Source organism: Camelina sativa, chromosome 5 (genome assembly GCF_030686135.1).
Source record: "Camelina sativa cultivar CO46 ecotype springtype chromosome 5, ASM3068613v1".
NCBI lineage: Eukaryota > Viridiplantae > Streptophyta > Magnoliopsida > Brassicales > Brassicaceae > Camelina > Camelina sativa.
Genome location: NC_141884.1, coordinates 7,916,773 through 7,930,188, shown reverse-complemented (window position 1 = coordinate 7,930,188; position 13,416 = coordinate 7,916,773). Strand labels below are relative to the sequence as shown.

The 13,416-nt window shown below is 39.7% G+C and overlaps 3 protein-coding genes and 2 non-coding genes across 5 annotated transcripts; 3 read left to right on the top strand and 2 right to left on the bottom strand.

Annotated features, from left to right (window-relative positions):
• Positions 1-242: 242 nt before the first annotated feature.
• On the top strand, positions 243-330 carry LOC147943388 (small nucleolar RNA U31b). The gene has a single exon (XR_015558826.1). It is a non-coding gene; the product is annotated as a small nucleolar RNA U31b (small nucleolar RNA).
• Positions 331-392: 62 nt separating this feature from the next.
• LOC147943387 (small nucleolar RNA Z195/SNORD33/SNORD32 family) lies at positions 393-477 on the top strand. The gene has a single exon (XR_015558818.1). It is a non-coding gene; the product is annotated as a small nucleolar RNA Z195/SNORD33/SNORD32 family (small nucleolar RNA).
• Positions 478-1,283: 806 nt separating this feature from the next.
• Positions 1,284-4,130, top strand: LOC104786137 (WD repeat-containing protein 55). The gene is made up of 14 exons (XM_010511474.3): positions 1,284-1,571; positions 1,674-1,706; positions 1,792-1,856; positions 1,962-2,049; positions 2,132-2,204; positions 2,463-2,569; positions 2,679-2,778; positions 2,941-3,017; positions 3,120-3,168; positions 3,262-3,308; positions 3,407-3,477; positions 3,589-3,644; positions 3,717-3,846; positions 3,941-4,130. Exons 1-14 carry the CDS (start codon positions 1,477-1,479, stop codon positions 4,009-4,011), a joined length of 1,062 nt encoding a protein of 353 aa, XP_010509776.1. The 5' UTR covers positions 1,284-1,476; the 3' UTR covers positions 4,012-4,130.
• Positions 4,131-4,872: 742 nt separating this feature from the next.
• On the bottom strand, positions 4,873-5,994 carry LOC104789001 (F-box and associated interaction domains-containing protein). Its single transcript, XM_019245563.1, has one exon. It carries the CDS (start codon positions 5,992-5,994, stop codon positions 4,873-4,875), a length of 1,122 nt encoding a protein of 373 aa, XP_019101108.1.
• Positions 5,995-11,885: 5,891 nt separating this feature from the next.
• Positions 11,886-13,302, bottom strand: LOC104788999 (uncharacterized). The gene has a single exon (XM_010514755.3). The coding sequence runs from the start codon at positions 13,170-13,172 to the stop codon at positions 11,994-11,996; it is 1,179 nt and encodes a 392-aa protein (XP_010513057.1). The 5' UTR covers positions 13,173-13,302; the 3' UTR covers positions 11,886-11,993.
• Positions 13,303-13,416: the final 114 nt, after the last annotated feature.

Below are 13,416 nucleotides of genomic sequence, written 5' to 3'. Positions count from 1 at the left end.
TAATAAACCCAAACGGCGTCGTTTTATTTGATGTGAAACCCTAAACTCAGAGCATGCTTATTTGATGTGTATATAAATGGTGAGGAGGCTTCACATTAAACCTTAAAACCACTTGCGTTTATAAGATGTACATGTACCTTTACCCAGTTTAAGGTTTTTTCTTCCGTACTTCTGTCTCAGTACCGTCATTGGTCTGCTTTAGTCTTTTGTCCTTTTAATTTAGCTTATGTTGGACGAATCAAAAAAGTGATGATATGTAATTGTCGCCCCAGTCTTATTTGCATTCATTACGATGAATTCAATATGGTGATTGACTTCATTATCTGACTTTTGAGTTTTCTCGTTTCTTTTTTCCTCTAGTAGTCACATCAATTTTTTTAAAAAACTAGGAGAAGAGGAATGAGGATAATTATCCAAAGTCTATAAATCTGAACCAATAGTGTTGAATCAATGACATGCACTACCATCTGACCTCTTCTTCTTTACCCAACTTATTAAATATCCATCTTTGAGGTAATATTGCATAATAATAATGCCTTTGGTATCTGATGTCCAAAGTTATAAATGTAGTTGGACATTTCGTAATTCAGGCCATAAATTGAACTTTAAAAAACAGGTTTTGCGACACTGGTAGCTTTATCATAATAATAAGCTAACTGTTACTGTACCCCTGTTTATATATCCCATCCCAAATCTTTGGTTTTACTCTTTTAAGTTGTGCCTTATTTTGATTAGAATTTAGAAGTCAGTATCATTACCAAGAATCTTATTTCTAAGTAATATCCTGTCTTAATGGTAGTTATATAAAGATCATTTTGCACAAACACCTCATGGTCAATACGAATAATCAAGATTGAGCAGTTTTCACACTATTGACAACCTTAACAACAACAAAAAGAACTCTGACAAGACGCAAGATGGACCAAAAATAACCTATCATTTGGCAGCATAATCGTGAACCTGGCTACTATAAAAACCAAGAAGCAGATGAACAAAGGTAGTGCGAACTCTAATAATGGCTCATCTTAGTTATAAACTTTGACAAAACAAGCTAACAATTAAAGAGCATGATTCATCTGAAATTAATGCAGAAAATTAAAATACCAAAGTTGGTGAAAAACTTAAATTAGTCGTTATGACTTATGAGCATCACAAACACACAAACTCCTTATAAAATCAACTAACTAAATTTTAGATTTTAAAGGTGGAAATTAGAATAGGCAAAAAAAAAAAATCGATAAATATAAGATTAAAAAAAGAAACGGGTCCTAATTGTAAAAGTTAGCAAAACAGTGAAAAAACCCCCAAAGATCCGAGGGACCTAATTGCAAAATTAGAAAACAGAGGATCTCTCGGAAAAAAAAACCTTAAACCCTACTCAATTCGGCGCGACGGCCTTCTTCTTCTTTACTCACTTGTCTATGTACTTGTGGGGAGCAGTTTTGTAATTAAGATTCTCGCTCGGGTAGTAGTGATATGGAGATCGATTTGGGAGCTAACGCCTTCGGTATCGACTTCCATCCATCGCAAAATCTAGTGGCTGCTGGTCTCATCGATGGCCACTTGCATCTGTAAAAGCCCCTTCTCTTTTCCCTCTTCCTTAGTTTTTCCAGTTCACAAGAATCAGAGAGACCAATCATGTAAATTCTCCAACTTTACTTTTTCTTTTGCAGATACCGATACGACTCAGATTCTTCACTTGTCAGGTATTAAAAAAAAAAAGCTCCTTTTTTATCTGCAAAGTTTGTGTCTTTCATTGTGGGTCTTAAGGGAATCGCTGAATTTGTGTAGGGAACGTAAAGTTCGTGCACATAAGGAGTCTTGCAGAGCTGTTCGTTTCATTGATGATGGCCAAAGTTTGTTTCTTTAACCTTCGTATCGAACTATTTGAGCTCATATCTTAGCAATGCTTGAGTTCTGCTTTAAATTACATGTTTTTTTTTTTTTGGTGGGGGTTTTAGGAGTTGTCACTGCTTCAGCTGATTGCTCCATTCTAGCTACTGATGTGGAGACTGGTACTAGTGTTGCTCATCTTGAGAATGCTCACGAGTATGCATTTCCCTTTCGTTTCTTATATTGGATACATTTTTAGCTGACTGGTAATTGAGAATTTTTCGCATTGGTCTTGTAGGGATGCTATTAATACTTTGATTAATGTTACTGAGACAACTATCGCTTCAGGAGATGATAATGGCTGCGTTAAGGTCTGTTTCATTCCCTTTTCGTCTTTATTCCAACTACTCTGATGGTCTCTCTATAATTTTTTTGTGAGAGAAGAATTAGGATTTGTGGTCCTTAGTATTGTAGTTGTGTGTGTGTTTGTGTCTTCAGCCTCAAGAATTTTAGTATTCTCTGTCTAAAGTTTTTTGGGCAATTCATTTGGGGCATTTACTCTTTTGGAGTGAAATTACGTGCTTGTGTTATAAATCATAACTTATGATAATGTATGTTCATCTCCTCAGGTTTGGGATACGAGACAGCGCTCGTGCTCTCATGAGTTTAATGCACATGAGGATTACATTAGTGACATGACTTTTGCATCTGATTCAATGAAACTAGTGGCAACAAGGTTTGGATTTTTTGTAGTCATCTGATTCAGTTAAGCTAGTGTCTTTTGAGTTTTCATATAAGACTTTTCTGCTTATATCATTTATTTTTGTTTCTTTGACACTGTTTAGTGGAGATGGGACTCTGTCCGTCTGTAATCTCAGAACTAGTAAGCTCCAATCTCAGTCTGAATTTTCTGAAGATGAACTACTTTCTGTTGTTATAATGAAGGTAATTCCATTATATTCCTGTGTAATTTATTCACTAATATATCTTATCAAACAGAAAAGTATTTGTAGCTATGATGCGTCATCCCAAGCTCTTCTCTCTTCACATCGTTTCCACTTATCTAATGTATGTGTTATCGTTTGCTTCTTACCTGATTGATTTCAGAATGGCCGTAAAGTTATCAGTGGAACTCAGAATGGTAATCTCTTGTTGTATTCATGGGGATTTTTCAAGGATTGCAGGTAAGTCATATATCTCTAACACTACCTACGTTGATGGTTTAAGGCTTTGGAAACTTGTTTGTATCAAAACCTAACTGTCTGAAACGTTTGTCTTATCTACAGCGATCGGTTTGTTGATCTATCTCCAAATTCAGTTGATACTCTATTAAAGGTGAGATGATAATACACTTTTTTAAAGCATATGGTCACTGTAGCTTTAGAGGCCCTTTTACTGATGGAAGCCTTGTGGATTTTTATGCTGTAGCTTGATGAGGATAGAGTTATCACTGGATGTGATAATGGAATACTTAGGTAACAGAAAAAAACTCTGCTTCCATGGGAGAAAGCTCTTTACTCTTTATCTTTACTTTACTCAGTCAAGTTTTATATACATTTTTTTTCTTCTGTAGCCTCGTTGGAATACTGCCCAACAGAATCATACAGCCTATTGGGGCTCACGACTTCCCTATTGAAGATCTCGGTATGTAGGATTCTATTCTCTATGTCTAAGAACATTTTCTCTTTTTTTGACTATTGTACTCGGTCTTGAACGAACCTCTAATTTTTGTTTCTGTTAAAATCTCTCTTGCAGCTCTCTCACATGATAACAAGTTTCTCGCTAGCACAGCTCATGATAGTATGCTGAAGGTATTATTTATCCTCTCTAAACTCGAGCCCTTATCAGTTATGATTTACATGTTTGTGTTTTTGGTGATGAAGTTGTGGAACCTAGAAGAGATTCTACAAGGTTCTAATGGGAACTCGGGGAACGCATCTGGAGCTGCAGGAGACAGTGACAGTGACAACGATGGGATGGACCTTGACAATGATCTTCCCAAGTCTTCCAAAGGTAAACTAAAGAGAAACCTGCAGAACTTTTTGGAACATCTTAAACATTTCCTTGAGATAAAATGTTCTGATCTCGAGTGTTTCTTGCTTTACAGGCACCAATAGGAAAACAAAAAGTAAATCGAATACTCTGGACTCTACAAATAATTTCTTCGCAGACTTGTAGATTTTGTTTCAGATTCAGTTTGGAAAGTATACCAGTTTCATACTTGGGATTGTCTACTTGATTCTGACAGTATTGTTAAGGACCGACTTCATCTTTTCTCAGTGATCTCTTTACTATTACTACTAGTATTTATTCATTACTGTAAGACTATGAAACTCCATAGAGAATTATATTTATGTGGCAATCCTTACAAGAGGAGCCTCCAAGTATAACTTTACATATTTAACATCATCGAATAACTTTTGAAGAAGTAACGCAGCAGTACATTCAATCATAATCCTATATTAGTAGTATATATCTTGAACATTTGATAACTATAACAAAGAAGAAAGTGACAGCAAAACATTATTTTCTTTCATGAGAACAACGCAAAAGTTATCTTGAATAAATATTTTTATACCTAATTGATAAGCAATCTTACTATGTTCTAGAGTTTTATGTATACAACTTTTCTCAATGCCAATGGATACAAATATTAAACCATCAAAAGGAACAATTAATTTGAACCATCACCTCCACGCAAGATGATATGATTAAGGCGAGAGCAAGCGATTACAATAGAATCAATTGCGGAATCTGCATTACACAAATCCAACTGCATCAAGAAAATGGGTCAACTCAATAGTAGGAACCTCCTCGGCCCCGGAAACTAGCTAAGAGGATTGAATGTTTAATTTCTTCATCAGAAAATAGAGAAGATGGTCAAGGAGAAACAAAACCATATAATAAGTAAGAAGTAATCTTACGTAAACAAACATTTAGCATGCAGATTTAGTAGTATACTAGTAGTACATATCTACAATCAATTGAGAAAATTTATTAGTAAAATTGAAATTACAATGTTTCGGAAAATAATAAGCTTCAAAGAATAGTGATTAAACTCTGGAAATAACAAAGAGGAAGCGCACTAGTGTGATACAAAAATTCGTGAGCAATTTCATAAGATTTGGTTTTGGGATCTAGTGTTAGCAATGGATCTCCAGTTAAAGGTTCACAAAACAATAACTTGTCCTTGTCCACAACTCCTAGTGGTGTGAGTGAGAATCTGTGCTTCCCTAACCAAGAGGAAGTTATATTGAGATCTATGGAATATATTTCATTCCATGTCCCCCGGTCTGAATCAAACGACCATATCACTTGTTTGGGCCACATTTTTTCGGATACGCACAAACGATCATCAAGGTTGCACATGACCAAGTCTCTATTAGAGTGGTGGTGGTGATGGAGAAAGGGAGCTTTAGACATGACTTGGAAAGTTTCGGTATGAAGATCGAAAGACAAGACATTGGCCGTTTCACCCTCAGTGAGCCAATGAAGTGACCCATCTACATATATAGGATCTTGATAAGGAAGAATCGGATAGGGGGACGCAGGGACAACGTACCTCCAAGCATTGGTGGTAAAATCGAAAACTTCACAAATAGTAGTGCTGTTGTCATCGTTGTAAAGGCCGCCAAATTCAGCAGAGTTATATAAGCAAACTGGCTTGAATGTGCCATTGGTTTTGTCTTTACCGAACCCAAGATTAGCCCATGGAGTTGAACTGACCCTGTCTTCATGATATCTGAGTCGTTGATAGGTAGAAAGAGGGAAAGTTCGATGCCATCGAGTGGTGGGATTGGCAACAATATTTGGAACGTTGGCATCGTGGAGGCATATCAGACCGTCACAGCTACTCTTGCAAACATTGTACAAGCGTTTTTTTGCCCAAGGAGTAGGGATCTTAACAGAAACTGATGATCCCACTACCAACGTTCTCATATCTTCAAACACTGTATCAAATAGATATGAATGATCACATACAGATACGAAAAGAACATCTGGATTACCTGATTGCCTACGATTCATCAGCTGTCTTTCTTGGAAAGCACGGCACTGGATTGTGGATTTCCATTGTTTCGATACAGACTTGAACTTGAGCAAGGATTTCACGTCAAGTCTCTCCAGGATAAGCTCCACAACATCATTGGGTAGCAAGTCCATGTTATCTCTCTGTCTTTGAATCTGAATGATGAAGAGAAGGGAGTCAAGACAGTCAATGTATCCCTTTATTTATACACAAAATCATCCCAATCCAACTAGTAAACTGAAAAGAAAAAAAAGGAAACCGAATATATTTTTGTTATTTAGACTAAATATATTCAGTTTTGGTTTGGTTCGTTTTTTGATAAATTATTTTTTAATAGAACTTGATTAACTCATTTCAGTTACTCTAAATTCAGGTTCCGTTTGGGTTTTGGTTCAGATAATTCGGTATAGAAATTTTAATACCGTTTTGGATCCTTATAAATTTTGATTTGACTTTTGATAATTGAATTCCGGTTTGCTTTGGATCGGTTTGGTAATTGTATCAACCTTAGTTAGTTCCGGTTACGTTTACGTTTGGTTGATATTCTGTTCCGGTTACGTTTGGTTGTAAATAAAATTACGAATATAACTATAAGCTTTGCTGATAAAAGACCTGAGATGTCCGCATGAAGTGTAGAAGATGAGTCTTATTCATAAACGATAGCTTTACAAAGATATATATAGTTGTACAGAAAGAACATTCTAGACTAAAGAGTATAAACAGAACATTCTATATATAGCATGATACGGAATATTGAGTAATGAAGAGCATATCGCTTGCGTATCAAGGTGTATCCTTAACATGCCCCCTTAAGATGGAGGGCCGGGAGACACTCCAATCTTGTGACGTAAGTGAATGAACGGTGCACGTGTAAGTGGCTTTGTCAAGGCATCGGCGAGCTGATCCTTGGTGTTAACGTGACATACACGAAGCTGTCCTTGCTGAATCTGGCCTCTAACGAAATGATAATCTAAAGCAAGGTGCTTCATGCGGGAGTGAAAAACGGGGTTTGCACAGAGGAAGGTGGCACCGACGTTATCACAGTAAACTGTCGGTATGACACGGATATAGACACCCAGCTCGGTTAAGAGATTACAAATCCAACGAAATTCTGCAGAGGTATTGGCAATAGCTCTGTATTCGGCTTCAGTGGAAGAGCGAGCAACCGTTTTCTGCTTCTTTGCGGACCAGGAGACAGGATGAGTACCCATGTAAACAATATAGGCGTTTGTTGAAACATAGTCATCCCTGTCGCCTGCCCTATCAGCATCGAAGTAAGCATGGAGAGCAAGGTTATTCTTGGCAGCAAAGAAAAGACCATGAGTTGTTGTTCCCGCTAGATAACGAAGTACCCGTTTTGCAGCTTGCCAGTGTTCTTGAGTTGGGCGGTGCATAAATTGAGACAAGCGGTTGACGGCATAGCTGATATCGAGCCTTGTAAATGAAAGATATTGTAAGCTGCCAACAAGACTGCGATAGTCAGTTCCATCGGGAAGAGGAGAACCGGACTTGAGAGTAAGCTTCGGAGAAGAGGCCATCGGAGTTGCAACGGGTTTGGCATAGAGCATGTTGTAACGCTGAAGTAAGTCGATGATATACTTGCGCTGACAAAGATGCAAACCTTTAGCAGTGCGATGAGCTTCAATGCCGAGAAAGTAATTAAGCTCCTCTGGATCCTTGACGGAGAATCGATCAGCAAGGGAGTGAAGAACTCGTTGAATGGAGGAATTGTCATTACCAGTGATGAGAATATCGTCGACGTATACTAAGAGATAGACAAACGTCTTGCCGCGTCGGAGGATGAACAGAGAGGTGTCAGCCAGAGAATTTTGAAACCCAACACTAAGAAGATAGGACCGTAATTCTGTGTACCAGGCACGCGGAGCTTGCTTGAGTCCATAGATTGCTTTGTGAAGGCGACACACATAGGACGGGTGGTCGCTATCAACGAAACCCGGCGGTTGTTCCATGTAGACTTCCTCATTGAGAGTCCCCTGTAAAAACGCGTTATTGACATCTAATTGAAGAATCGGCCATGAAGAGCTCACAGCGACATCAAGAACCAAACGGAGAGTTGTTGCCTTTATCACATGACTGAAGGTCTCAGTGTAGTCACGACCATACTGTTGGTTGTATCCCTTGGCAACAAGCCGAGCTTTGCACCTGCCAAGTTTCCCAGTTGGTAAAAATTTATTCTTATAAACCCACTTACAGCCGACTACATTGTGGTTTGGTGGTCGTGGAACTAGAGACATGGTTTGATTGCGGGCAAAGGCGTCAATCTCGCCAGACATAGCTTCCCTCCAAATCTTGTCTTTCATCGCATGGTTCACGGTTAGAGGCTCGGTGGGATAGGGAGAGGATAATGCAGCGGAAAGGTTGAGTTTGGATTTTGGTTTAACAATGTTGTTTTTACGTCTGGTCTGCATAGGATGGTTATTTTGAATCGGTGGTGGAGGAACGATAACTGGATTAGGTTCGGGGGAGGGAGATTGAGAGGTCGATGGAGTAGGAGATGTCGAGGAAGGAGATGATGGAGATGGACTACGAACAGAGTGAGTAGGTGAAATGTTATTGGGCTCTAGGGGTGAAATAGGGTTAGGATTTGGGCCTGGAGTTCGTGATGAGCTGGGCCTAATGTTATCGGATTCTGCAATGACACTAGGTGAGTTAGGAGAACTTACCGTGGCTGTGGAATCGATTTCCAGCGATGTATTCCGGTGAGGAGCGGAGCTCGACGGTCCAGGTGTAGACTCCGGCGGCGAGACGAGTGGCGGCAGGGAGAACGGAATGACGTCAACAGAAGGTGGAGCTGGAGAGGAGGAGGAAAGAGGCGATTCAGGGGAGGAGACACGAGTTGATTTGAACGGGAACCGGGTTTCTTCAAATTTAACGTGACGAGATACATAAACACGGCCAGTGCTAGGTTGAAGACAGAGGTAGGCACTCTGGGTGAGAGAGTAACCCAAGAACACACATGGAGTTGATCTGTGCTCAAGCTTATGAGATGTGTATGGTCGTAACCAGGGGAAGCAGAGACAACCAAACACTCTCAGCTTGGATAGTTCGGAGATGAACCAAACAACCGCTGGAACGGAGACTCCATGGCAATGACCGGTATTGGAAGCCGATTAATGAGATAGACGGCAGCGGAAAAAGCATACGGCCAATAAGTGTTGGGAAGACCACCATGTGTGAGAAGCGAGAGGCCAGTTTCAACCACGTGACGGTGCTTTCTTTCAGAAAGTCCATTGTGCTCCGGCGTGTGCGGTGGTGAGGTGAAATGAGAGATACCCGAGCTTGACAGAAACTGTTTGAGGGCCACAAACTCCCCACCATTGTCTGAATATAAGGTGCCAATCCTTGTTCCAAACTTGTTTTCCACGAGGGCTTTGAAGGGGATGAATGTTTCACGAACTTGGGATTTGGTTTTAAGCGAATATAACCAGGTATAGCGAGTGTAGTGATCGATTAGAATTAGATAATATTTGTAGTTGTCTAGTGACACAATAGGAGAAGTCCAGACATCGGAAAAAATTATACTCAAGGGGTCGAGTGGATGTGATAGAAGTGTTTGAGAAAGGAAGCTTGTGGCTTTTATTAATAGAGAAATCAGAACAAAACAAATGTTGAGAAGAAGTTTCAGAGTAAGGTAATGAGAATTTAGAGACTAGAGATTTGAGAATAGGTGAAGAAGGGTGGCCTAAGCGATGGTGCCAGTCCACTAAGGATGGTTTTGAGGATGTTGAAGCAAAGAAAGCGGAGAGAGTTGTTGGTGAAGCCGGCCACTCGTAAACCTCGTCTCTAGTTTTGCCTTGGAGTAACAGGGCCCCCGAGCTCAGATCCTTCACCTGAAAGGAAGCAGGAAAGAATGCCACAGACACTTTATTATCATTGCATAGCCGATAAACAGAGATTAAGTTTTTGTAGATATGAGGAACACAAAGAACTCGATTTAACAGTAGCTTTTGAGAGGGAGATAGAGAGGGTAGAGATAGTGAACCAGTGTGAAAGATCTGGAGACCGGAACCATCACCAATAAGAACAGAGTCATCACCATGATACGGCTGGTGAGTCGCAAGGTGATGGAGATCACTAGTCATGTGATGAGACGCACCACTGTCCAGGAGCCATGGATTGGTTGAGGGTGGAGCAGTGAGTGCGAGAATGGCACGAGGTTGCCATGGACGAGAGGGCGTGGGAAGAAGACCCGTGGACGACGCGACTTGATGAAGCTGAGGGCAGCGTTTGGCACTATGACCGAAGATACCACACAGCTGACACTTGCCTTGATAACCACCAGCAGAGCGATTGTCTTGACGCGGCGAGGAATAGGTATTGGATGACCTATTGTTCCATTGTTGATGATTACGCTGATTGGACTTGTGTGGATGAGTACGAGAGCGAGAGGTGGCGAGATTGGCAGTGAGAGGAATAGAGGTAGGTGCGACAGTAGCAGCGGTCAACAACTGAGCTTCTTTGTTGAGAAGTTTTTCATGAACTTCGGTGAGTTTGGGAGAGACCTCACGACCTTTAACCTGATCAACAACAGAGCGGTAGTCTTCAGGAAGACCACGGAGAACTGCCTCTATTTGCTCATCGAGATCAAATGGCTTACCGAGGAGAGCCAACTTGTCAAAACGAGTGGTTAATCCTTGCATATACTCATCGATCGTTTTATCACCTTTGGAGAATTGTTGCAGTTGAAGGCGTAACTGTTGAATGTGACCCTTGCTGGGTTTAGCAAAAATGTCAGCAACGGTTCTCCACATCTCAGCAGCAGTTTTGGTGGTTGTAACAAGAGGTTGCACCGACGGAGAAAGAGTGCCGAGAAGACCACTGTAGATCAACTTGTCATGTCTCTTCCACTTGAGAAAATCAGGATTCGGAATGGTGGCATCATTGGAGACAATTGTCGGAGCCGGAGAAGCAGTGGAACCATCAACATATCCGGCTAAGTCATACCCATCAAGCAGAGAGTGGATCTGTAGGCTCCAAGTGATGTAGTTAAGGGAGGTAAGCTTAATAACATTGCTCATGTTGATGTTAAGAAAGCTTTGGGTGGAATCAATGACTTCAGCGGTGTTAGACATGGAGACAAGAGAGGAGAAAACGCAAAACAGAGAGAAAGAGAGAAAAGTAGAAACAGAGAGAGAGAGAAGAAGAAGGAAGGACTCGGGGAGATGGAAAAAAAAAAATTCAGAGATCTTTTAACACCGCTATGATACCATGTAGAAGATGAGTCTTATTCATAAACGATAGCTTTACAAAGATATATATAGTTGTACAGAAAGAACATTCTAGACTAAAGAGTATAAACAGAACATTCTATATACAGCATGATACGGAATATTGAGTAATGAAGAGCATATCGCTTGCGTATCAAGGTGTATCCTTAACATGAAGAATATGTTATTGTTAATCAAATGGTTATGTACATGTGTAATCTAAGTGAACACATGTGACATCTCCTTTGGTTTAAGTCTATAAGTTTATTATTTTTGTATAAGAATGTGCTCCATACATTAATGTTTCCCAACATTTGTATGTTCTTTGACTAAATGACTAAGAGTCATATAAATTATATACTATGCGTAACATTACGCATTCGAAATGATTTTAAGATCACCAAGAAATAATTTTAAGTTTATAAAGTGCCTAAAGGCAATTCGTTAATAATATATAGGATCCATATTTATTTGTTATGTTATGTATATTAATTTTTAGCAAGCAATTCGTTTTTAAATTTCAGATTTTGCAAAGCTCAGAGGTACAATGAGTCAATGACTTTGGAGAATCTCTTAAGTCTTACCTTTCCATGTAGTTAAATGTTTATGCAGTGTACATAGGATTATAACAAAGATGTGTGCTAAGCAATTGTACGTGCTAGTGTCACTTTCCCAACCTGGCCTGAATCAATTTAAACTTAACATTGAGATAAACTCTGGTCTTTGAATGGAGTTTGCAAAAAAAAAAAATAGAAAAGAAAACGGAAAAGCTGCTTATATAATTACTACAAGGACTCTCCAGTGGTTTCAGTAGAAGGTTTCATATTCCTTGTATGTCACGTAACCAGCAAAAATTAAGCAGTACTCTCTCTCTGTCCTACTCTGTAACAGTGATACACTGATCCTTATGATTCAAACCCGAAAACGAAAAACTTACAGAGTGCATAAACGATTTGGTGAGATGAAACCACAGATTCCAAGTGGCTTGCTGCTTCAACATACTTCCAGAAAGACTCACCCCAACACTTGTTCATCTCTCCATTCACTTTCGCCCAGAAGATAGTCTCAGATCTCTTCTTCATTGGCAAACTCTGTTTTGCTTTATGTTTCAATTTTAGAGATCGTCCCTTCATCAGAGAACCAATGGTCTTTTCCACATATTTCACATCCATAACGCATTGAAGAAGCTCAGAAGTTACTGCATTCAACTCTCCTTTTGTCAAGGAAAGATTCGTCGCCAGTAATTGTAAGCGACAGAGTGCATGAGCAAGTCGGTCAAGTAGCTCAAGTCCGATTCTATCTTCTTCAGGTTCAGGAATGCTCAGATCACTTGGATTATCTTTCCCGCTCTCCTCCATAACAACACATTCGGCGAACTCTTCAGACTTGTAGAGCAAAAAATCGAACAAATACATCACCGCGGATCGTTTCTTGAAAGAGCTCTCAAATATCAAATTCCTAAGCCACAACTGTTTCTCTCTCTCGCTTTCATGAACACGCAATAGAGTGATCTTGATGAGGGCATGGGATAACTTAAATCCAAGAGAGACCACTTCGTCTTTAGCCTCTGCAAAGCCCCATCTTATTGAAGAAGATGATGTTTCTTCTTCCAAAGCCTCCTGGAAACTGGACTCAATCTTCGATGCATTATTCAATATCATCTTAACAGCTAATTCTTGATCGCATTTGAATCTCCTTCCTCTGCGTTCTACAGTTTCTCGCACGAGTTTCCAACTCTTTCCGTCATCATCAACATCAAGACCCGTTAAACGAGATTCTCTGTTTCCAAGAGGCATAAGATTCATCAGTTGCATCAGCTTTATCACCTCTTCCTCTGAAGAACGTGTTTCTTCTTCTTGTACGAAGACTTGGGATGATCTTTCGAAACTCTCAATGGCTTTCTCCTCCATCTTTCTTCGACCACTCAACAGCAGGGATTCATAGGCTGTCTCTAAGAATATCTTCAAGATATTAATCTCTATGTCATCCTTCAACGCATTAAGGAGAGTCTCCGGCGGTAACTCAGATTCCTCTTTCTCTGTGCAGTAAAATGTTTTCGTCGGACTGGGACCATTCTTCACCATTGTTATGCGTAGGAAAACAAGATGCTGATAGAAGAAAAGAAAAAAATATGAGTTGCGGGAGAGAGAACAAAGAAGCAAAAGAGCCAGAAAGAAAAGAAACTTAAATGAGCAGAGGAACCTTTATAATGATTCTTTTTAGAGTAGCCCAAAAAGCTTATTATAAATTTATTTAGCAGAAGCTTATTATTTAGCAATAATTATTTAACAAAAGCTAATTATCAGATCATAGACAAGAGTCCAATGA

Coding starts and splice junctions, on each gene's coding strand:
- LOC104786137 (XM_010511474.3), top strand. CDS start 1,477: ATGGAGATCGATTTGGGAGCTAACGCCTTCGGTATCGACTTCCATCCA. Junction 2,570..2,678: donor ATGAAACTAGTGGCAACAAG/GTTTGGATTTTT, acceptor GACACTGTTTAG/TGGAGATGGGACTCTGTCCG. Junction 3,018..3,119: donor GGATTTTTCAAGGATTGCAG/GTAAGTCATATA, acceptor TCTTATCTACAG/CGATCGGTTTGTTGATCTAT.
- LOC104789001 (XM_019245563.1), bottom strand. CDS start 5,994: ATGGACTTGCTACCCAATGATGTTGTGGAGCTTATCCTGGAGAGACTT.
- LOC104788999 (XM_010514755.3), bottom strand. CDS start 13,172: ATGGTGAAGAATGGTCCCAGTCCGACGAAAACATTTTACTGCACAGAG.